The sequence below is a fragment of the Schistocerca americana genome, chromosome 2 (genome assembly GCF_021461395.2).
Source record: "Schistocerca americana isolate TAMUIC-IGC-003095 chromosome 2, iqSchAmer2.1, whole genome shotgun sequence".
Taxonomy (NCBI): Eukaryota; Metazoa; Arthropoda; class Insecta; order Orthoptera; family Acrididae; genus Schistocerca; species Schistocerca americana.
In genome coordinates, this window is record NC_060120.1 from 1,098,977,018 (window position 1) to 1,099,002,846 (window position 25,829).

The 25,829-nt window shown below is 41.3% G+C and overlaps 1 protein-coding gene across 1 annotated transcript; it reads left to right on the forward strand.

Annotated features, from left to right (window-relative positions):
* The first annotated feature begins 477 nt into the window (after nt 1-477).
* LOC124594697 lies at nt 478-4,007 on the forward strand. Its single transcript, XM_047133064.1, has 3 exons — nt 478-523; nt 617-2,965; nt 3,927-4,007. The coding sequence occupies exons 2-3, from the start codon at nt 1,487-1,489 to the stop codon at nt 4,005-4,007; spliced, it is 1,560 nt and encodes a 519-aa protein (XP_046989020.1). The 5' UTR covers nt 478-523; nt 617-1,486.
* The last annotated feature ends 21,822 nt before the right edge of the window (nt 4,008-25,829 follow it).

A 25,829-nucleotide genomic window follows, 5' to 3' on the forward strand; every position in this document is an offset into this window, starting at 1 on the left:
TTTATCAGACAGACCAGAATCGCATATCGTTTAATTAGCAGACACTGGGAGTAATTAAGACTACTAGCTCGCTGACCTATGGATAACCCTTTGCATAGGGTAAAATTTCATCAGCCAGCAAGCTTACATCACAATTCAAGCTGTTGACCTGATGGATAATCTGTAAACATTTCGTTTGCCAACTGGTTGGTATCACATCGATTAATTAGCTGGCTTTCAGTTATAATTAAGACTGCTAGACTGTTGACCTATGGATAACCCTCTGCGTGGGACACAAATTTCATCAGCCTGCATGCTGATGTCACATTTCAGCACATTGACCTAATGGATAACCTTTTAGTTTTGTAGAAGCTGCAAAGCATTACATCTTCTAACCTTCTGGATAACCTTTTAAGTCAAAAAAGTGGAACTTTAGAGATATCCTGGTGGAGTGTGTATATAAGCTCATTCACAGATCAGAGAAGTTAGAGTTCTACAAGTCAATAGCTGTGTTATTGATCTTGCTTCAAAGACCTACCAAAATGTAAGTATATGTATTGCTTTAAGCATAGTTAAGCATCAACATAAACATGAAATAGTTTATATTATATCTTAAGATAGGAATCCTTCATTGCAGAACCTTAATGCTCTTGGCAGTGGGGCTAGCATACAGAAGGCAACAACGAGGTTGTCAACATTACCTATAAATGAGAAGTTCATAATACTACGAGCAAAAAGGGTTACTACACCCTTTGGTCCAGCGGTGCTTGTGGAATTAGAAAGCACAAAAGTCTTTCTTCCTACTCGGTTTTCTAAGATGAGCGATGAAGATTTGGAGTACCTCAACAGTGGAAAAGTTCATTTAACATATACTGGAAGAGTTGAGGAAAATAATATGGACACAGTTAGTTTTTGTGTAGACTAAGAAGAGTGTTTATAGTGTGTTTTATAGTGTGTCTTGTAGAGTGTTTTATAGTGTGACTAATTACTTTGCGTTTAGAAAGAAGAAAAATGTCTTTAGAATTTAATAAAGTATGTGCACATGGGAATGTGAAGGTTGTAGATGTCAACAGTTTTGTGGATGATGGGTGTGATAGAAAACTTAAAGATGAGGATACACTCAACTTCAGATTTAGATTACACAGTGTCAGTAACAATTTTTTAGAATATAAAAGGCTTCTGGAAGAAGTAATTTTGAAAGAAATAAATGACAAGTTCTGTAAAGGTGAGCATTACTTAGCTTATCTGAGATACAGCAAACTCCAGTGTACTTATGAGACTGAACTTTTCGTATTCAATCCAAAAGAACTTGGAGTACACTACTTCAAAGAATTGTTATATATATTACAGACATCTTCGATATCAGATTCTGTGTTCTGTAGATATGACCAATGTGAAGCAGAGTATCATTTGAAAACAGATTTCTCAAACAGAGAAATCAAGTGTGTATATTCAAATTGTAAGCAATTACTTCTCGGTACAGATAGACTGTACAAACTGTGGGGGCATGGCTACTAGTGCTCTACCGCAAAAGCGAAGAAGTGAGCAAGCAGATGTAGAATTAGAATGGACTGATAGACAATCAGCATTCCGAAAACGTATTTGTACTGGTGAAATATATAATCATAACATTCAAGACCCACGACTTTTTTTGGAAAGGTGTTTTCCATTGTTTAAAACAAATGTTGAAACAAAACATCAGGCTTTGAAAATCAATTGTTCTCTTTTGTGCATATTCCTCTCACCAATATCTGCTGAGGAAAAGGAAATTTATATTTCTTCTAAAAATAAAGAGTTTTTTATTTCTGATGATATATATGCATGGTACACAGAACATGTTGTGGAGGCAATCATGAAAAAATTTGATTCATTTCAAGAGAGAGATTCAGGTTTAGCATTAAAGGAAATTGTAAAGCTTTGTGTAAATCTTAATGTAAATAAAGGCTTTCGAGTTGGGGGGAATCATGAATTGCCTGATGTAATTAGAGACAAGAGAGCAGTAGTTAGCATACATAGCAGTGATAATGAATGTTTTAAATGGGCAGTGTTATGTGCTTTGTATCCAGTGAAACAGAATAAATATAAGTTGTCTAATTATAAAAAATTTGAAAATGAACTTAATTTTACTGGAATTCCATTTCCAATGGAGTTTAAATATCTTACTCAATTCGAGAGGCAGAATCCAGGTATATCAGTTAATGTCTATGGAATTCAGTATGATAATGGTGATTGGATGGTTGCAAGGAAAAATATTACTCAAAATAAAGAGTTTAATTTTGTACCTATACATATAAGCAAACAAAGATATAATAGGCATGCAAATCTATTAGTACTTCAAACTGATTTTTCTAATATTTATCACTTCTACTGCATAACCAATCTATCTCGTTTGATGAGATCTTCACTAACAAGCCATAAACAATCGATTCACTTCTGTGAAAGATGTTTGTGTTACTTTTACACAGAGGATAAACTGAAGGTGCATTTGGAAGATTGTATTAAATTTCAGGCTGTGAGAACAGTAATGCCAAGTAAAGAAACTAAAACTATACAATTTCAAAACTACTGCAATAAGGAAAAGGTACCATTTGTTATTTATGGTGATATTGAATGTATGTTACAACCTCTATCCCTTAAGGAAAAAGAGATTAAAAGAAAAATACAATTGGAGGAAGAATTGAAGCCAGTTTCTGATCCTCTGAGAGAACTTGTTTCTATTAGTAAAAGAGAAAAACTTTCATATCCTACATTTACAGCATCTCATTATAAAGAGGGAGTGAAACCAGAAAATCTTATTTCACCCGATGTTATATCATATGATCAAGAGGAAAAAGTGGAAGATGATGAGAAACCAGATATTCTCACTTCACCTGATGAGACATTAGTATCATCAATATTAAGGCAAATTCCTCCTAAAGAACGTGATGAAGTGTATGGTATGAGATATGATCTCCGTAATGGGTGGATGATAGGGAATGAAAAAGCGGTAATTGATGGAGCGGATATAATCATTAATGATGTAACATACAATGGTTCAAAAGGATTATATAATCTACTTCTTAGAAAAAAACCTTTAGCTAGACGCTATACAAAATCTGATCTTCTTACGTATGCAAAAATTTTAAAAGCTACCAATGCCCATAAGAAAGGTTATTCTGCTCATAAACCAGTTAATATTAATAACAGTATAAAATATAAAACAATCATACTACGCATACTTCATTTAAATCAGTCTGATGTAAGCGAAGTTCGAAAATCATCTCGAGCAAATTTACTAAAAGCACATCGTCAGCTAAGTGAGGAAACTTTGGAAAGTGAACCTAGTATTCATAGTGGTAAAGGAATTACTGTAGATGAGAAAGAAACAGAAGGTAATGTTCCAGAAGTAAAACAGTGGAAGACATATTGCAGCAATTTACCTCCTGATTATGTGTACTGGGATGACCCAAATGAACTTGTTGAACGTCTTTTCTTTTTGCATGGGTCAAAAGCAGCAGGTAATTCATCACATGACAATGAGATTATTTCTATTGAAGAAGAATTACGAGAAGCTGGAATAATTATGTAAGAGTTGGTTATCTAATCATTAGAATATATAAAGAGCAAATAACGAGTCAGTGACCACATAACACATGTGCACTAAGAATTGTAAGCAGGCCACACAATGTACCCTACATTTGCTGAGCGTCTAAAGACTTTTGAGAATGGTAACTGGCCCATAGACTTTTTGAAGCCAGAAGACCTAGCAGAGATGGGCTTCTATAGACCAAATCACAACAGTAACGATGATACTGTAAAATGTATGTATTGTAACATTGAAGAGAGTAACTGGCAATTTGATGACATACCATTTCTGAGACATATATGTCCTGCATCATACCATCTTGGTGGTATCAACACATGTTGTCCTTGTTGTACAGTTAAAAAACACTCTTTGATGCATACAGCACAACCAGTATGGCCTCAGTATTGCTGTCAACAAGTACGTCAACAGTCCTTCCATGATTGGCCCTCGTATATCCCAGTAAAGGCTGAAGAACTGGCTGAAGCAGGTTTCTTCTACTCTGGTACTGCTGATCACACTACCTGCTTCTACTGTGGTGGCACACTGCATGATTGGGTTGATGGCGATGATCCATGGGGTGAACACTATCGCTGGTTCCCTGGTTGCATGTATTTATGGTTGAAAAATAAAACTGATCTGGCAGATGATGTAGTAGATTTAAGTAAAAGTGTAAAATAAATTAATAACATTTTGTAATAAAATTATTTTTTTTACATTAAATGATATCTGAATAAACATATAAGCTTGTTTTTATTGCACACCTTGTGTGTGTGTGTGTGTGTGTGTGTGTGTGTGTGTGTGTGTGTGTGTGTGTGTGTGTGTGTGTGTGAATTTTACATAAGGTCAGTGCCATCAAGTACATCACCATCCCATCATCATGACTTAACAAAATATAGCTATGTAGGTTGTGGCACTGTCAACACTATCACAGTGAGCTAAAGACGTCATATTATGTAAGGTCAGTATCAAAACATGTGGAAATAAGGTCAACGCTGTTGGCAAAAGTCCACCAAGTATATCATAACTTCATAAAAAAAATTTTTGCATTGAGCTAAAGATGTCATATTATGTAAGGTCAGTATCAATACATGCGGAAATAAGCATGACGTCATTATGACGTCATAGTTACGTCATTATGACGTCATAGATAGGTTGAGAATGTGATGTCATAATTACATCATTATGACATCATCATTACGTCATTGTGACGTCATCATTACGTTGTTGTGACGTCAGAGATAGGCTGTGACGTCGCTGGTGCTTGAAGCCCCATTGCTCCACTATGGAAATGGAATTCCAGTAAAATTAAGTTCATTTTCAAATTTTTTATAATTAGACAACTTATATTTATTCTGTTTCACTGGATACAAAGCACATAACACTGCCCATTTAAAACATTCATTATCACTGCTATGTATGCTAACTACTGCTCTCTTGTCTCTAATTACATCAGGCAATTCATGATTCCCCCCAACTCGAAAGCCTTTATTTACATTAAGATTTACACAAAGCTTTACAATTTCCTTTAATGCTAAACCTGAATCTCTCTCTTGAAATGAATCAAATTTTTTCATGATTGCCTCCACAACATGTTCTGTGTACCATGCATATATATCATCAGAAATAAAAAACTCTTTATTTTTAGAAGAAATATAAATTTCCTTTTCCTCAGCAGATATTGGTGAGAGGAATATGCACAAAAGAGAACAATTGATTTTCAAAGCCTGATGTTTTGTTTCAACATTTGTTTTAAACAATGGAAAACACCTTTCCAAAAAAAGTCGTGGGTCTTGAATGTTATGATTATATATTTCACCAGTACAAATACGTTTTCGGAATGCTGATTGTCTATCAGTCCATTCTAATTCTACATCTGCTTGCTCACTTCTTCGCTTTTGCGGTAGAGCACTAGTAGCCATGCCCCCACAGTTTGTACAGTCTATCTGTACCGAGAAGTAATTGCTTACAATTTGAATATACACACTTGATTTCTCTGAGAAATCTGTTTTCAAATGATACTCTGCTTCACATTGGTCATATCTACAGAACACAGAATCTGATATCGAAGATGTCTGTAATATATATAACAATTCTTTGAAGTAGTGTACTCCAAGTTCTTTTGGATTGAATACGAAAAGTTCAGTCTCATAAGTACACTGGAGTTTGCTGTATCTCAGATAAGCTAAGTAATGCTCACCTTTACAGAACTTGTCATTTATTTCTTTCAAAATTACTTCTTCCAGAAGCCTTTTATATTCTAAAAAATTGTTACTGACACTGTGTAATCTAAATCTGAAGTTGAGTGTATCCTCATCTTTAAGTTTTCTATCACACCCATCATCCACAAAACTGTTGACATCTACAACCTTCACATTCCCATGTGCACATACTTTATTAAATTCTAAAGACATTTTTCTTCTTTCTAAACGCAAAGTAATTAGTCACACTATAAAACACTCTACAAGACACACTATAAAACACACTATAAACACTCTTCTTAGTCTACACAAAAACTAACTGTGTCCATATTATTTTCCTCAACTCTTCCAGTATATGTTAAATGAACTTTTCCACTGTTGAGGTACTCCAAATCTTCATCGCTCATCTTAGAAAACCGAGTAGGAAGAAAGACTTTTGTGCTTTCTAATTCCACAAGCACCGCTGGACCAAAGGGTGTAGTAACCCTTTTTGCTCGTAGTATTATGAACTTCTCATTTATAGGTAATGTTGACAACCTCGTTGTTGCCTTCTGTATGCTAGCCCCACTGCCAAGAGCATTAAGGTTCTGCAATGAAGGATTCCTATCTTAAGATATAATATAAACTATTTCATGTTTATGTTGATGCTTAACTATGCTTAAAGCAATACATATACTTACATTTTGGTAGGTCTTTGAAGCAAGATCAATAACACAGCTATTGACTTGTAGAACTCTAACTTCTCTGATCTGTGAATGAGCTTATATACACACTCCACCAGGATATCTCTAAAGTTCCACTTTTTTGACTTAAAAGGTTATCCAGAAGGTTAGAAGATGTAATGCTTTGCAGCTTCTACAAAACTAAAAGGTTATCCATTAGGTCAATGTGCTGAAATGTGACATCAGCATGCAGGCTGATGAAATTTGTGTCCCACGCAGAGGGTTATCCATAGGTCAACAGTCTAGCAGTCTTAATTATAACTGAAAGCCAGCTAATTAATCGATGTGATACCAACCAGTTGGCAAACGAAATGTTTACAGATTATCCATCAGGTCAACAGCTTGAATTGTGATGTAAGCTTGCTGGCTGATGAAATTTTACCCTATGCAAAGGGTTATCCATAGGTCAGCGAGCTAGTAGTCTTAATTACTCCCAGTGTCTGCTAATTAAACGATATGCGATTCTGGTCTGTCTGATAAAATTTTACCACATGCACAGGGTTATCCATAGGTCAACAGTCTAGCAGCCTTAATTATAACAGAAAGCCTGCTAATTAATCGATTTGATACCGGCCAGTTGGCTAACGAAATGTTTACAGATTATCCATCAGGTCAGCATCTTGAACTGTGACCTCAGCCTGCTGGCTGATGAAATTTTATCACATGCAAAGGGTTATCCATAGGTCAGCGAGCTAGTAGTCTTAATTACACCCAGTATCTGCTAAATAAACGATATGCAATACTGGTCTCTTGGCTGACGAAATGTTTACCACAAGCATAGGGTTATCTACATAGGTCAATAAAACTAATGATTTGTTAACTCCGTGAGGAAACACCCTTTGAAAAAGGTTATTCATAGGTCAGCGAGCTGGTGGTCTTAGTTCCAACCAGCAACTCATAATTAATCGATAAGTGGTATCAGTCTGTTGCCTAACGAAATGTTTAGCGTATGCAAAAGGTTGACAATAGGGTCAACACACTGCTTAAAAATACTCAGCTCTTTATTATATAGCCAGCCCTTGGAAGAGGGAATAAAGTGGAAGCTATTTACGACATTGCAATGAGCTAAAGGCGTTATATTTATTTATCTGTAAATTATCTCCTCAACCAAACTAAAATGTATTTATACCACAAATTTGTGAAGCATATTAGTCAGTTCACTCTTCACCATTCTGGTGTGTGTGTGTGTGTGTGTGTGTGTGTGTGTGTGTGTAAACTTCTTTCAAGATGTATACTGTAATCTTTGACTGTCAAGGCTTCAAGACATGTGCGAATGAATTTGTTCCTAAGGACTTAGCATTCCAAATGCTGTGCGATGATGGAACAGTGTTTGCCTCTGGAAGCTACATTCTTCAATGTACAACACCGCATTATGAACTTGATATCGAATCAGCAAAATGGTTGGCAGAGAACCATCACCACTACAACATTAATTCAGTTGGAGTCTCGCTAGATAGTGCATTAAACTCCATCAAATCAGTGGTACCAACAAACTGCATTGTACTTGTTAAAGGTACTGAAAAAGTGAAATGGGTAAGAGAGTTCTTACCTGACTGCCTAATAACTAATGCGGAGGAGAAAGGCTGCCCTTCACTACATGCTCTACGTATGCTGAATGGTATTGGCAGGTACCAACCAGTAACTGCGAAATTGAACACAAATCTGCTGGTGAAGTGGTACAAAGAGTACTACTTAAAAAATGATGCCAAACAGTGTGGTGTAAAGAGTGTGATGGACCCATACTAAAACAGGCAAGTGTGAACTGATAGACAATTGTGAATCCTGTGAAAACTGTGAAGCTTATTTTCATTTCCTAGTATTCAGACCTTTTTTGTAAATGCTTTAAAAATTCCTGATGTGTTGTTTGATGGTGTGCATCTGTGGTATAACTATTAAGAACTTGAAGAAGCAGTTGTTCGTTTAGTATATCTTTAAAACATAACTGTAATTTTATATAATTCTTTAAAAAAACTGTAATTTTATATAATAAAATTACATGTTATGTTACTGTAATCCAACTGTTATGTTTTCTATCAAAACCTAACCATTTCACAAATGCTTTATTTCCTTTCCTGTACAATACTTTCTCTACTAGATAAGTATTGGGGTATTTTGTTTTTTGTAATTCATGACCATAAAACGCACCAGCAATATTATTTAGTTCAAAATCTTGCAGAGTGTATGTCCTAGGATTTGTTTCTTGGACTCCAATTATCTTAAATATTTCTGTAGACCAATTTGGTGTGTATCCTTTATCAAAAATGGCTTTGTTTTTACTGATTCTTACGAACTCTCCTACTTTAAATTTCTGCTTCGATTTGTCTATGGTACGTATTTTATTATATACTGTGGATAAAAGGTGATTATCATTAACATCGCAAGGTCGCATCTTAATTGTGGAATGCTTTGTTCTATTATATTTATCAATTAAATGTGGTAGAATGTTAATCCACCTGTAAGAGCCTGTAGCTATAAATTCTTTAAACATTAGTCCTTTTAATGTTCTGTTGAAACGTTCAACAACTGAAGCCTTCAGATTGGAATAAGTAGAATAATGATGGATGTTAAGTTGCAGCATTAACATTTTAAATTTTGAATTATAGAATTCTTTTCCAAAATCTGTTTGTAAAAATGCGGGTACTCTCTCACTGTGTTTGTACAATTTCTTAATAGCTTTTGTAACTTCATCTCCAGACTTGGTCTTTAAAGCAACTGCCCAAGCATATTTCGAGTACACATCAATCAGTGTTAGTATATACTTGTAACCTGAATTGTATTTAGAATATGCACTCATTTCCACTAAATCAGCTTGATGCAAGTCATCAAGTCCTTTGGTAATAACTGCTCGCCTAGGATACACTTTTCGAGCACTACGATGGAGCTCATTAGCAATGGCACGTTGTGTCATATTGAGTTGTGTAATTAGAGAAAAGTGATGTCATTTACACATGTCTGATGTTCTTTATACGTGCAGAATATATGAAAAAATTCAATGTCACTTCAGTGTGTGTGTGTGTGTGTGTGTGTGTGTGTGTGTGTGTGTGTGTGTGTGTGTGTGTGAATTTTACGTAAGGTCAGTGCCATCAAGTACGTCACCATGCCATCATCGTGACTTAACAAAATATAGCTATGTAGGTTGTGGCACTGTCAACACTATCACAGTGAGCTAAAGACGTCATATTATGTAAGGTCAGTATCAAAACATGTGGAAATAAGGTCAATGCTGTTGGCAAAAGTCCACCAAGTATATCATAACTTCATAAAAAAATTTTTGCAGTGAGCTAAAGATGTCATATTATGTAAGGTCAGTATCAAAACATGTGGAAATAAGCATGACGTCATTATGACGTCATAGTTACGTCATTATGACGTCATAGATAGGTTGAGAATGTGATGTCATAATTACATCATTATGACATCATCATTACGTCATTGTGACGTCATCATTACGTTGTTGTGACGTCAGAGATAGGCTGTGACGTCGCTGGTGCTTGAAGCCCCATTGCTCCACTACTGGAGGCCTTTATGCACGCTATCTAACGCAGACGGGCGTGACTTCTGGAACAGGATAAGTAGTGAAAGCTAATAAGAAAAGTATGCAGCTCCTCGAATCCTTAACTTTTAGTTATCCTTGTTGTATACATCGTTCTTCTTGTTGAGACATTTCATACGATAACTATCAAACTATGTAAGGCTAATGGCGCCTTGCTAGGTCGTAGCCATGGACTTAGCTGAAGGCTATTCTAACTGTCTCTCGGCAAATGAGAGAAAGGCTTCGTCAGTGTAGTCGCTAGCAAAGTCGTCGTACAACTGGGGCGAGTGCTATTCCGTATCTCGAGACCTGCCTTGTGGTGGCGCTCGGTCTGCGATCACACAGTGGCGACACGCGGGTCCGACATGTACTAAATGGACCGCGGCCGATTTAAGCTACCACCTAGCAAGCGTGGTGTCTGGCGGTGACACCACACATGCCATCCCGGTTGGTTTGTGTATTTGTGTATGTTCTGACCATTTACATACCCAATATCGATATTGCTTTTCTTTACCAATTTGTGCATTGAAATCGCCCATAGGGATTTTGACATGATTATTAGGGAGTTTTTGGAGAATATTATCTAATTGGTTCCAGAATTCTTCTACTTTTCTACTTCGTTTTTGTTAGTGATGTCCGTTGATTAAAGTGTATATCTTATTAGCTGATTTTATTGTCATCTTGGAGCGCCGACCTGAGTAAGATTTTAAAGTCGTGACTGAACCAAGTATTGATGTATCTATTATAAATCGAGTTCCAAATAGTGGACAATTTGCCATGGCTCGTTTTCCATGTTTTCCTTTGTAAATCCTTTATCCTTCTGAATCAAAACGATTTTCATCTGTATATTGTGATTACTGAAAGGGAATAATTTTGATTTTACGTTCTCTGGGTTTGTCCAAGATGTGTTTTAGTTTTCCCATTTTTAAGAGAAAATTTACATTAAATGTCATTAGCCAAATTCTCTATTTTGGTTTGATTTTGTTATTATGGGGTTTCGAGGCACTCCGATTTACCTCCACGCCCTCTTCTGTGGTCTCCCCAGAATTCGAAGAGACCACTTGGGGTTTTTCAACCGAGGGATTTGACCCACTGGGGTAATTTGTCTTTGAAGGTGCTGTATCCATGTTGATTTATTTGGACTGGATTTGTGACTGAAATTAAGATTTCAGTCTTGTTAAACTCAAGAGTTCCACTTCTGAGATTTATAGATCAGCCGCCACTAACATATGGAACAGACGCTGTAGGGGTACCGCCACTAACCTGTGGAACCGTCGTGCCCTTTGTCCAAATAACCTTGGACGATAGCTTTTATAGTATCCCAAAAAGCAAGGTTGCCTCTTCCACCAGTTCCGCCTTGCCGATGATCTTCGTCTTCGCTGCCGTTGAGGTCTTCACCATATCCCTGGCAAGGGGCCCTCACGAGGTTATATCACCCGTGCCAGGTGAACCAAGGTTTTTTTTACAAGGTGTTACTTCTCTCCCTCCTCCTTTTTCAGCCTGGCTTTACTACACAAAGTGGTGGAGTTTGTCAGCATTAGCGTGGTTTCCTACGTCGTTTATAGTGATAACTACTTTCTTTCTTATTCACACCAAATTTCTACTTTTTCTTTAACTTTATTTTCTATTTTGTCTTGGATCTCAGGAAGTACTTTCTGCTCTATTTCTCTCAGCTTGCCCTGAATCGCACTTGTGTTGCCTGTGAAGTATTACTACTGAGTATTTCCCAGATATTTTTGATACTCTGTCGATTACTCGTGATGGCTTTGCTTTGCTCTTGCCTTAAATTACTACTATCATTAATTGTTTGTATTACCTCATTTTTATTCTTAAGATCCTTAAGTAACTTTTAGGTTTCATGGCCAGTCTTTCGATTCATTTCTGTCTTACAAACTTGTAAATTTTTCCCCGTTCTTTTGTTTCATAATCTGTTTCCTTACTACATTCCTCACTTTTAGATTCATGATTTGTACCGTTAATTTGAGCTACTCCTACATTGACTTCGATTAACACCTTATCTATTTTATTTTGAGTTTTTCTTAATTCTTCATTGTATTCTTTTCGCACTTTTCTTAATTTCTCCTTATACTCTTTTTCTTCTTGCAAAATTAATGTTAGCATAGACCTTATATCCTGACCCCCCTGAGTTGTCAAGGTGTCAGCTATGCTGTACGGTGGCTTGCTTCCTTTACCCCAGACTTTTTACTTATACACTACTGGCCATTAAAATTGCTACACCAAGAGGAAATGCAGATGATAAACGGGTATTCATTGGACAAATATATTATACTAGAACTGACATATGATTACATTTTCACGCAATTTGGGTGCATAGATCCTGAGAAATCAGTACCCAGAACAACCATCTCTGGCCGTAATAAGGACCTTGATACGCCTGGGCATTGAGTCAAACAGAGCTTGGATGGCGTGTACAGGTACAGATGACCATGCAGCTTCAACACGATACCACAGTTCATCAAGAGTAGTGACTAGCGTAGGGAGATTTATATACGTGCGTATGATAAACTCTTTCTCTCGAAAATTTCTCTCCTTCATAACTCCTTTGTGTTACCACAGCTGACGTGTCACTGATCTCATTTGTACTAAGATTGCAGTACACGCGAAGTGCCTATTTGCTTCCACAGCTCTGAGTGGAATGCATAAGTTTTCTGCAGTTGTTGTCCCTTGCGCAGGAAACAGCAGAGTGTAATAATCTCTTAACGACGAACAAATATTCTAGAAACAATTACATTTCCGATTAGTTTCTGTATACGGGATGCCACTCGCTTTTATTATCAGAACACGAAAAACTGCAGAATTACATTCCACTTTAGAGTCCCAAATAATTTCCATTCTTTAACAAAATAATGAACTGCGTATTTCCGTAATTACTGTCACACTGTTCTCAACTATATGCGCAAATAACAGGATTTTACTAATAAAGTCTTGACACCGACTGCGGTAGATAACCTGTCTGCCCTTCGAGGCTATCCAACCAGCTCTCACGTTTACAAACGACACATTGCAAATTGTCTTGGCTGATCCTCGGAAGTGTCCTTTAAGTTTTGGAAACAGATGACAATGGAATGGGACCAAGTCGGGACTCTATGGAGGATGATCGATGGCAATGAACCCAAGCCGTTGGATGGCTGCAAATGTCGCAGCGTTCGTGTGTGGTGTGGAACTGTCATGCTGAAGGACCCAGTCTGCTGCTTACTGGCAGTCTTCGTGAATGAAAGGTTAGCGCTGTTGGAAGCTGATGTCTACAGATGTCATTTACCTAATTCTGGTCCCTATTTCGACTGCACACGACGTTGGGTCTCTCCTACACGTTGGTTAACGGATCTGAAGATGGCGTATGAATCACTGAAACTGGTCGCATAAATAAATTACATTCAAAATATAGAGGGCTGAAGGTGTTTTTAATTTTGCATTTTATATTGAACCGTCTTGTACGATGCTGGACTAACAGAGACTTGCTGAATGAGAGGTTGCAATATGTGTGCACAAGTTGGAATTCATGCTTCCATTGTTTAGAGGGTCTCTCATGCACCGACATACTGCAGTTCCGCCGGACACCGCCACGCCAGGTGTACTGCTACTGGTGGCCATCTGGTGGCAGGGGGTTGCTGCTTGCGTCAGCGAAGCGCCTAATTCGGTCGAGTAGTGTGCACGACGTGCACTGCCTCGACCGATGTTGAGAAAACAATAAAAACTTCGGAATCATTGCTTTCCAGCATGTCCTCGTAAAAATGTTTTATGTATAGAACGAGTTTCTCACAGCAAGGGGAAGAAATTTAGCAATTGTTGTTTTTATTTTAAAGTTCAGGTAGCGAATTCGAGCCCGAGTTTACTTAACTGAATTTTTCTACTGTTCTGAGTATGCTGATATGGTATTTATGGATGGGTTTTGTTGCTGCTACTTGTAGAGAATTCGGTAGACGATTTCCTAACGCTGGCGTACCAGACTCGAGGGCGTTTAGTCGGATTTTCTGTAAGCTGCGTGAGACTGGTGCCCAGCAGTCATACATCATCAGAAACATCAAATCAACAGAGTGTGGACGAAGTAGAAGACATTACTCAACTGTTAGGACATACTGCTTCAACAAGCAGATGCATAATTTCTGTATGTATCGGTCTTGACATGCAAGAATTAGCAGACGTTACGTATGCACGGCCTCTATAATTTACAGTGTATTCAACACTTTCCAGAAATAAACGGGGTAGGAATTTTGTCGTTGGCTAAGTGAAAACCATCGGCTAGACCCATCAGCATCATTTACCGACAAAGCCACTTCAGTATCCACAACATTCGTATCTCACATCGGTGGAGGGCGGTGGGGCGGGGGGGGGGGGGGGGCGGAGGAAGGGGTAGGGGAATAGGGGGCGGGGGAGATATTCAAGAAAGCTTCTGTGTAAAAGAGTGGTGTGGCATGAGAAACAATCAGTTAATTTGGCCTGTTGTGTTACCAAACTCTCTTACAGTGGCCCGTTCTCTAGAGTTCTCGACTTCTCTGAAGTCTGAAGGCGCACTTCCGGCATTGCACAAAGAGGTTCCTTTGGTTATGAACACGGGTGTGTTCCTCCACCAAGACTCCACTCCTGCACATTCTAGTCGCCAGGTGACACATCATCTATACCAAACATTCCACGGAAGAGGGATCGGCAGAAATAGCCCATTTTTTTTGGCCGCCTAGGTTCTTGGACTTTACCTCTTTAGAGTATTTCTTGTGAGAATGGGTGGAAGCAGAAGTCTGCAGCTGAAAAGTAAACACGAGAGACGACTGATCATTCGATTATGGACAGCGCTGCCCTCGTAAAAGAGCGCCGAGTTAAACTCAGAGAGCTACGTCTGATGTTAGGGGAACTCGAAAGTACATTGAAGATGGAGGTGGAATTAATGAAAAACGTTTTATCTGAATCGTATTTGCTGTTGCTACATTCATACAGGTGAATCTCTATCAAAAAAAGCTGGGGACGTGTTAAAGGAATAATTTTAAGCGAGTTGTTATTCGATATTACTAACTCCTGAAAAGTTTGCTTTTGACGCAACCCCTATTTATTGTATGTACTGCTCATAACAGGGAATTTTATAAGAAGGAAAGCTTATTCGTATTCTTGGGAAAGGTCTAGAACAAAGAAAGGACCAATTTTGCTTGATATGACATAATAATTTCTGTTCCGTGTGTTCTCAAAACAACCAGAAAACCTCACACATGATGTTTAACTGGCGACGGTGCTGTACTGAATGTCGACTTTGGTTGGGATATCACGCACCACCTTCCTTGGTGTCAAGACTACCAGGGGAGAGTGTTCTGATATCTGTTTTCTTAGAGCTGTGGGGAGAGTAGCTTGCTAGCCCTCATACCGGTACGATCTTCGTGCCGGCCTAACCTGCTCTTTTCTGGGAGCTTCAGCTGTCTGATTGGAGCAGGCAGAGAAACAATGACCCTGGATGTCTGATCGGAGTCCAGGATCAACGCTTCTCCGGACTATACACCGCCGCAGCAGCTGCAGCTGCAGGGCGCAGTTCATTGCCGCCACTGGGTGCCGCCGGCCGTGCGACGTGGTTTCACTCCGTGCGTCTCTCTTTCACCTCAGGCCGGAGCTGATGACGGTGCAGCAGTTCGGTGTTACTGAAGTGGAGAACCTTTAAGAAATTAGTGAGTTAAGTAAACAATATTACGTAAAAAGAGTAGTAAAAGAGTACTTTGTGTGTGACAATGGAATCTTGACGACGTAATGTATACTGCCTAGAAAAAAAATTAAAGACAAAGAAGACATGGATAGTTGTTCAATACAAATTGATACGCCATCGGCCGATGCGTTCATGACAGTACCTGCAATTCTCTGTGAGAGAGTGCGGCCAACAGGCTGCATTCGTAGTGTTCGGGTTCGGTGCCATTACCAGGACTCGTAAGGTATAAAATGAGCGTGACCACTGTCACATAATGACTGATCACTGTAACGGACACGGAGACGCTTAGTACTAGTCTTTGAGAGCGCGATCAGCTGGCACAGTATGGAAGCGACCTCACTTGGCGGTCTCCATCTGTCAGTATACAGATTTGTGGGGCATTCGGATGTGGCAGTGTCTCGATGCTGGACAGCGAACGAGCGTGAGGATAGGCAGTCTGGTCATCCAGTTCCCGGTCGATCACGTCTCACCGCCACAAGCGAGGATCGCTACAATGTACACCAAGCACATCTGCGTCGGCCATTTACAGAACAAGTAAAGAAATCCCAGCAACATTCTATGTCATCCCGAACCACTGATCAGACTCTATCGCCCGTCACACTGTGGAATTGCGTAGGCTGCCGTTAACACCACAACGCAGTCGGCTTCGTTTGGAGCGGTGCTGTGACTGGGAAGCACGGACTGCTGATGAATGTTGCTGCGTTGTGTTTAACGATGAATCACGGTTCTGTTGTACTCAGAACGACCATCGTCAGCAACTATGGCTGCGACCTGGCTACAGATCCCGTTCTCCCAATGGTTTTTTGAAGAGGCGCAGGAGCGCTACCCCTGGCGTCGCTGTGTGGTGAGCCGCCGCGTACGACGTCAGGCCGCAGCCGGTAGCGCTTGAGCGAGTACTGACGTCAAGGACATACTGAGGCCTCGTGTGCTACCTCTCACATGGCGGTATGGTGGTGGACACTTTTTCTGAGTAAGACAGTGTTTGTCCACACATGAGACCTGTCTCCATTAACTGTCATCGTGATGTTGGGTTACTCCCGTGCCCAGCGATTTTCCCAGGTCTATTCCTGACACAACGTATGTGGGACCAGCTCGGGCGTGTTCTCGTCTGACTGCCAGTATTCAGGATGTCAACAGTCGTGCGGCAGCTTGTGTCAGGAGAGAATACAACGGCCTTACGGCAGGCTTTCTAAACTAACCAGTTCACTGATCCAGGCCAGAGGGGATACAGTCGTGTTGATCAGTGGCACCATACGCCAAGACTTTTGTACATGTGATCCGGTATTGTAATAACTGAGATAACATGCACCTGTGAAGTGTCATTTCGGTTCCTCCTCGTCTTCTGCGTGGTCCACCCTTTTTGTCTTGCTGCCGGCCGCGGTGGTCTAGGGGTTGTAGGCACTCAGTCCGGAACCCCGCGACTGCTACGGTCGCAGGTTCGAATCCTGCCTCGGGCATGGATGTGTGTGATGTCCTTAGGTTAGTTAGGTTTAAGTAGTTCTAGGGGACTGATGACCACAGATGTTAAGTCCCATAGTGCTCAGAGCCATTTGAACCATTTTGTCTTTCTGTGTACATTTGGGCACCCTCTCTAACATACTAAAGTTCAAAGAAGGCTTTCTCCTGGTGCTACAAGTTAAGCTCTTCAGTATGTGGATAAGCTCTCAGAAAAAACTGAGACGGTTTCTAGACATTAAATTCTAGGCAACACACAGAGTCATACTGAGCCGTGCTGCGGCTCGCGTTGCTGCTGTTTACAGCTTTCCGCTCTCTCTTGGAGGCCAGACGGTATCGTTTAGTTGGCGTGGTTGCGGTTTTTTGTCTTCTTCTCGTGTTGACTGGCGCCACTCGGTTTCGTAAGCGTGTCCTGTCCGCTGGTGGTAGCACCGGTGGTTATCGGTATGTTGTAACTTTGTCCTATCTTTGGTGCGACCGTTGTTTTCCCGGGTCGTGTGAGTGTAGGAGTTCGGTTGGGAACTCATGAGGAGCCAGGTCCACGCAATGCCAGAACACGCTGAGACCGCTTGTGGCACGCATGGACTGCCGGATGGAAGGGCTGTGGTCACGAGGGTGCACTACCTCGTCGTAAACCGGATACAGAAAGCTTTAAGATGAGTGCATTTCGATGCAAGCAGAGAAACCTTCACCACTGTGATATCTCGCGATTCTCCAGTGTCTTCGTTTCGTATTGCTGCTCGTAGTGTCGCCGAGGCGAAGAGCAGCAAGTGGAGTGCTTGGGGAAGACGGATCTGATAAGATTTCCTCGACTAATTACTAGTTACTGCGCTCAACTTGTTACAACATGTTAAGTTCAACCAGCGGTAATTTTTCTTGCCTTGTGGACGCTAACGCCACAGTTACCTGCCCTGTGGGTTAGTGTATGTAACGGCAGTGTATGTTTACTCGCCTTGCCGCTGCTGTCCGGTAAGGCGTGTAGATTTGACAACTATCTTGATTGTAGGCCGGCTGATGATTCTTCTACTCGACTGGTAGTGATTCCTTTCTTGTTCTGGGCGCTCTAAACAGTATTTCGGGGACATAGTGTAGACCGTCGGTTCCGGCTTTGGTGTATTGCTCTATGGTTGCATTTGGTTTATCGTACGTCAGGCAGCTTCAGCAAGATTATCATTAGTATTTCGTTAGACTGCCACTAGTCTGAGTTACCATCTTGTGAAGTGAATGCAACTCTCGACTGCCTATCTCATCGCTCGCGAAAGTGTTTGTTGCCGGAACTTCTCAGACGTCGATTGATGGAGCGCCGTCTGTGGCCTCTTGGTTCTCGTAAGATATATGTGTTCTAAAAGGAGGTCTGATGGCCAGCAGTTCAGTGTAACGCCCCTTCAGCCCTCGCCTTTTGCGAGTGTTGTCTGCCTCAGTACCCTTCAAGGAACTTATGTACGGCTCCTTGTGTTTTATTATTGTATTATTTATTACAATAACTTGTAATGCCTACATTAAAAGTTATCTATGTCTACGTAACACTTCTGGTCGCCTTCAGGAATAAATCTAGCGGTGTAGTGATCAGTGGATGTTAAGGGTTGTGTTACAAAGTTTACCATCATCTTATTTCACCCGTTTGGTGATCAGTTGCTTGTTTTTTAGTTAACCTTTGATACTGTTTTTGCTGTTTTCCAGCATGTTTCTAATTTTTTTATATTATTGCCTTTCCTGGCGTGTAAGGCCTTCAGCCATGATTGTGGTGATTTGACTTAAAATTCTAATTTGCTATTTGCATTTTAGCAGTATGCCTTGAAACCTTATTTACTGCAACTTCTGGCGTCTGATGCCTTCTGCTGTGTTTATGGCGACTTGCCTTTAATATTTCAATATCTGTAATTTTAAACAATTCTTAATTTATTTCCATTCCTGGCGCGTAAGGCCTTCTGCCCAAATCACAGTTGCTTACTTTTAAAACATTATCTGCTCTATCTGTATTTAATGCTATGTTGCTAAATTGTAACTCACTGAAAGCACTATTATTTACACCGTTGGTTATTCCTTCATTAATAACGTGTCGTATTTTTATTTATTGTTGAGTCTGGAATTACTGGTTTAAAATAAATTGTGTGTAACTCTAAAAGACAACCAATAGTAACTGATTACCGCCCCACCACAATCGTAACCGAATCCTGCCTTCCCTTGACTACCAGGTTGCAGATATGTCGCGTGTTCCTGATACTGATAACGAAATGTCGTAGTATGTCTACGTTCCCATTTGGATGAGATACCTCGATCTACTGTAACTGGGACATCTTTCCCCCATTGACTTGATTTCTTAGACAGTGTGTCCCATTTATCTTGACCACCTCAAATAACTTCTGGAGTGGAAGCAAGGTAAATAATTTATCGAGCAAAGGATAGAAAGGTTCAAGTACCAAGTGGATATTAATCAGCATTATTGTTTTTCTCATACGTCAGGCAAAACTCCCAGGCCGACAGACCAAGGTCGATATGTAAGCCTTACCCCGAACATTTGGTCTTCGGCTGCAGCAGATGTCGTCAGAGATGAAGCGCCGAATCAGAGGAGAAGCGTCGAACTCCTATCAAAACTCAGGCGAGAGCCGAATATACAGGAAGTATAAGGAAACTGAATATCAGAATTGAGGATTACGAAATAGACAAAGTTAAGAAATTCTGCTACCTACTCAGTAAAAGAGCCCATGATGGACGGAACAAGGAGGCATAAAAGGTAGACTAGCAATGGCAAAAAGAGCGTCTGTGGGAAAGAGTATTCTACTAGTATCTAACATGGGATTTAGTGAGGAAGAAATTTCTAATAATATAAATTTGGACCATAGCACTGGATGGTAGTGAAATATTAACTGTGAGAAAACAGGAAGAAAAGAGAATCGAAGCATTTGAAATGTAGTGCTACAGAAGAATGTTGAAAATTAGGTGGACTGATAAGGTAAAGAATGAAGATGTTCTCCACAGAATCAATGGGGAAAGGAATATACGCAAAACACTGTCAAGAAAAAGGGACGGGATGATAGGACATCTATTAAGACATCATGGAATAACAGGGAGAGTGAGGAGGGTAAGAACTGTGTATAAAGATAGAGACTGCTATACATCCAACAAATAATTGAATCGAGGACGTAGGTTGCGAGTGCTACTCTGAGATGAGGAGATTGGCACAGGAGAGGAATTCGTGGAGGGCCGCTTCAAACCAGTCAGATGACTGGTCACGTAGAGACACAACAGCCCATCAAGGGACACACTAGCTACGAAACTATTTGTGCCAAGACGATCGACTGAAAGTGATGAATCTTCATACTGCCAATGCAAAGTCGACATCCATATTTTGCTAGTTGCGCCTTCTTCTCTTCTGTTAAAATTATTATTACGTTTACACATGTCATTAGCTTTTCTATACATACGAGGTTGGCAGTGACTTTTTTCGGTATGATGCCTGTCTCGCTGAATTTTATTTCATGTTTACCTCCTTCATACACATATTCCGCTACGGGCGATTTCCCAGACGCCAATTCTTTTTATGTTCAATTAAACGGGTGTTAACACTTCTTTTCGTGGTAACAATACGTACAAGGAATTCTTTATACAACCGTTCTAGCTAAAACATGTCGCATATCTTTTGGCGTTCTTAAATATTCTTTTATTTTCCTGGTGGATCTTCAAATAGCTTCAAGATTCCCAATGCAATCTGTGATCGTACTAACAAACGGAAGGAAAATTCTCCCTTAGGATGGCAACTGGTCCTCGCTGATTCTGATTCTCTCACTAGGATGAAGAGCTCGATCAATCTCCTTGTCTCGTAACGGTTCACAAATTTCCTTACCGTTATCCACCACGAATTTTATAACACCGCCTTATTTTCTGGGGTGGTTGTTAGAATTTTCATTCTGTATTCAAAAACAGATATGCTTAAGTGGTGTAGTGCCCAGCATACGTTAAAAATGGTTGATACGAGGACAGGTCAACTACGTATGTAATTGGTTCGCAGATTGGGCCTCGGCTTTTAACAAATGACAGATGCAAGTGCCAGAGTGTTCTTTATGCGAAAGGGATAATGTCTCACTATGGGTTATGCTGCATTTGCGAAAAGAAAGAACTTGCGCTGACAAGCCGAAACTTCTACAAAGCAATAGAAAATGCCATCGCCGTCGGGGAAGGCATTAAATATGAAGGGGTGCAGGTGGTCCGCATTCACGCACCGCTCAGCCCTCACGCTGCCTTCAGTTACTTAGGTCCCACGGAAGATTGTTTCCCACGGCACAATACTGTCACCATCAGCCAGCAGTCGTAGCACGGAGAACGATTCAGATAGCTGTGCGTCTGGATGACGACGTGTCCGGAAGCGATCAGCGAACTTATGTAACAGGAAAAGTGATCCACCCGACAATGCACTCATTTTAATTGATCAGTGGTCAAGTCTAGATGATCTTGTGTCCATTGAAATCGTAAGTGACGACGTCGTTTGGTCAACGTGGGAGCACGTAGGGATCGTCTGCTGCGAAGCCCATGTCCAGTGATACGCAATGAGCACTTTTCCAGCAGCAGCGTTTTACTCGGCCGCCTACTCGCGGTTTCACTGACCCCTACCACATTCCAAAGATTCCCACGACAGGAGCACATAAACAACTGACCAGCTTTGCCATTTCCGAGATACTCGTTCCCAGGCACCGCGTAATAACAATCTACCTATTGCCAAAGTCGCTAAAATGACTCCCCTTTGCTCTGCTCTGATTTTGTAATTTCCTTACGACGTTACTTGCTCACAGCGCCAAAGGACGCCACCGTAACTGAGCGAGCAGTTCCTCTCAAATAATGAGACATTAGCCTTGACTTACGTGGTCGGGGCCCAACAGCTTGCTTGAAGGTACAGAAAACAGAAAACAATAACGACATGATCCTAAATCTACAGTGCTATAAGAGCGGTAAGTAACATATCCTTAAATTTATGGTTGGCCTTTTTACTCGAAATCGATGGTGCCCAAAACAGCAAACATTTAAAATTTTATTTTTTTATTTGTCCAACCTGATCTCATTAGGGCCAACAGGCCTATATCGGACGAGGATTTCATTCATACATTAAGCTTTTCACATAACAGCCACCTAGAAAATAATGATTTTAATATGGCAAATAGCGTTAAAATGATTTGAGTGGCTGAAGTTGCAATGTGAGTAGATAACACTGCCTACGAACGCATAAAGATAATACTGGAAGTAACTTGACTACTGCACTAATTGTGATAGTAGCAATAATAATAACAATAATGACAATAACAACAAAGCTTTCAGAAATCTATCACCAGCAACAGCTCACAATTTTGGTTTCTATTTCAGCCGACTGACAACAATAACATTGGCAGACACATTCAGTATTAAGGGTAGTTACGAAAATATAATTTATCCAAAAAAGTACAGGAAGACTGCAATTTAATGACCAGTTCTAGTTCAGTATCTTCCGAAATAAAAGTGTTTCCATCAAAAGATACACATGCAAAAAGATGTCTTTAGTGAACAAGTGCAGTTATTGATTTTGATCTCATTCTTAAATGTGTGAAATCTGAGGAAGCTTATTGTAAATTTATGTCAATTTATTTATATTTCCGTAATGTACTTCATTTCGCTTAAATTACGATATTGTTAATTTAGTTTCCCGGTCAGCACTAGCATCTGGAGACTGGAGATTCGCAGAATATAATTCTCACTTATACAGCCAAGCAAAGCAACGGACACTTTGGCGCAGATTTTGAGTCCACCAGAAGAAATGAAAGGACATTTATGAGTCAGTAACCCAGGAGAGCATTCTCTGATAGTCCATCTTAACAATTGAAAGCGTTTTATAGCAAACATTGTTTAACATTTTTCGCTAGCTGTGGGCGATCTCTTTGGGTAACAGCCACCAGTCTATTGCTACTGTAGCGACTGAAATGCCTATGTGAACAAACTCATGTTGTAAATATAACCACAATATACAAATTCGTAGAATTCAAAAACAAAACCTTGCACCTAGAACTGCTTTTCTTGTAAGACTCAATTTATATATGAGAGCCGTTTCGATCCAATGATTTTTATTTATTTATTTGGCTCAAGATGGTTCTGGTCAGTTATTTGTTAGAAGTATCTTCAGCGGCCTGTAATGCATGAGTTATGTTGTGACTTGGCAAGACAGCCAAGTCACTATGGGAGGAAGCCGAAAGGCACGCGTTAAGCTCACGCAGACTGGCGTGAGGTCTGGAACAGTTAAGGGAATTTTTAGTAGCAAATAAAGTACGTAGTTGATATAATACTTAACTTTAATCCATAAGTGGTGTACATCGGTCTGACGGTACAGGCATCACAAGTTAAATATCAATTGAATACGGTGCCTTGCTAGGTCGTAGCAAATGACGTAGCTGAAGGCTATGCTAACTATCGTCTCGGCAAATGAGAGCGTATTTGTCAGTGTAGCATCGCTAGCAACGTCGGCTGTACAACTGGGGCGAGTGCTAGTAAGTCTCTCTAGACCTGCCGTGTGGTGGCTCTCGGTCTGCAATCACTGACAGTGGCGACGTATACTAACGGACCGCGGCCGATTTAAAGGCTACCACCTAGCAAGTGTGGTGTCTGGCGGTGACACCACATTCCTCCCCCGCAAATCGGCGTACGATTGTGGTATAAGGCTTCCGCCCGCCGTGGGGAGGACCCCATGTTGACGTATGCGACGAGGTGGGGAGCCTAACAACAGGCGAGGCTGTGCCACCCGCACCCGGCCATTCGGTCCGAGGGGAGCTAGGAAACGCCTGAAAACCTAGTCCAGGGTGCACGCCAACACGCGGTGTATGCGCCCGTAGATAGACAGGAGGGGCCGAAGGGTCGACCTCCATCGCGCCGGTGTACCTGACGGGCGAAGACGACATCTGGTCCGGAGCGGGCAAGAGTTCCATGTCGGAGGACAGCTGGTCACGGGAGCGATCGGCGGCGCGTGATCCAGGGAGGCGCTTGGCGGCTGCGGCGAAGCGTCCACTGCGGGCGTCACCGGCGGGAGAACAGGCTGCGGCTGCGGCGGCGGCGGCGGCGGCTGCAGCGGCGGCGCGTCGCCATGGGGCAAAATGGAAGGCAGCGTCAGGAACACCTGGGGATGAGGCAAGCCAGTAGACGGGTCCCCAGGGCGCTGACCGGACGACACCGTCGCTGAAAGCAGACGGGGAGCGGTAGAACCCGTGCGACGACAGAGGCGCAGCTGATTGAGATGCCGACGCACCTCACCAGAGGCCCCCAAAACCAAATACATCGCGCGGCCGAGGCAGCGAAGAATGCGCCCTGCGAGCCAACGCCGTGAACCTCGATAGTTGCGATAATATACAACGTCGCCTGGAGCAAAAGCAGGCGTCTGCCGCTGCACAGGAACCTGATGCGGCGGATGTAACAAAGGCATCAAGGTTCGATGAGGATGACCGTGGAGCAACTCAGCCGGTGAGCGACCATCTCGGGGCTGAGAGCGATACGAGGACACAAAGAGCAATAACGCGTCCTCCCGAGAATGCGACTCTTTCAACTTCAACATCTGTGACTTGAAAGTCCGGACCAATCGTTCAGCGGCACCGTTTGACTGAGGCGAAAACGACGCGGATGTCAGATGTTGAATACCATTGGCCTTGCAGAATGACTGAAATTCTGCGGACATGAATTGTGGGCCATCGTCGGAAACAATAGTCTGTGGAAGACCTTCAATGCAAAAGATTGCGGATAACGCTTGGATGGTGGCAGAAGACGTCGTGGAAGACATCCGGACAACAAAAGGAAAATTACTGAATGAATCGACCAGAACCAACCATCGAGCATTCCAGAATGGACCAGCAAAATCGATGTGTAGGCGTTGCCAAGGGGAAGTGGCTTTTGGCGATGCAAAGAATTTCCGCGGTGGTGCGGAGTGTTGTTCGGCACACGCCATGCAAGAAGAGCACATATTCGTAATCGCAGCATCGATTCCGAACCAAGCACAGTGCTGGCGAGCAAGTTGTTTCGTTCGCACTATACCCCAATGTCCTTGGTGGAGAAGCTGTAAGACAGAGGACTGTAACGAACGTGGGACCACGACCCTGGACTGATCATTATCATAACGCAACATTAAAACACCATGTCGTAAAAAAAGTCTCTCTTTGTGAGCAAAAAATCGGCGAACCAACGGATCTCCGTGACCTTGACATGGGCCATTACGTAGCAACAAAACGCAGAACGGTAGCAAGGACAGGGTCGGCAGCTGTGGCTGTAGCTACACGACGAAAATCAATCGGAAACGATTCGACCACGTCATCGGTTTCCGAATCAGTGAACATACAAGCAAGTTCGGAGGAATCGAATGCTCTATCCTCAGCAACAGGCAAACGGGACAACGCATCGGCGATTCCGTGCTTAGCAGTGGACCGATACAAGTCATCGTAGCGGTACTGCGAGAGGAAAATTGACCAGCGAATGAATTTCTGCGCTGTACGTGGAGGTACAGCCTTGTTCGGATGCAAAAGCGATGTCAAAGGTTTGTGGTCTGTGATGATGGTAAAGTGACGACCATACAAGAAATCATGAAACTTTGTAACACCAAATACGAGAGCCAAAGCTTCTTTCTCGATCTGTGAATAATGTCTTTGCGCAGACGAGAGCAATTTGGACGCAAAGGCAATAGGGCGAT

Coding starts and splice junctions, on each gene's coding strand:
- LOC124594697 (XM_047133064.1), top strand. CDS start 1,487: ATGGCTACTAGTGCTCTACCGCAAAAGCGAAGAAGTGAGCAAGCAGAT. Junction 2,966..3,926: donor TGATAGGGAATGAAAAAGCG/GTAATTGATGGA, acceptor TGATGCATACAG/CACAACCAGTATGGCCTCAG.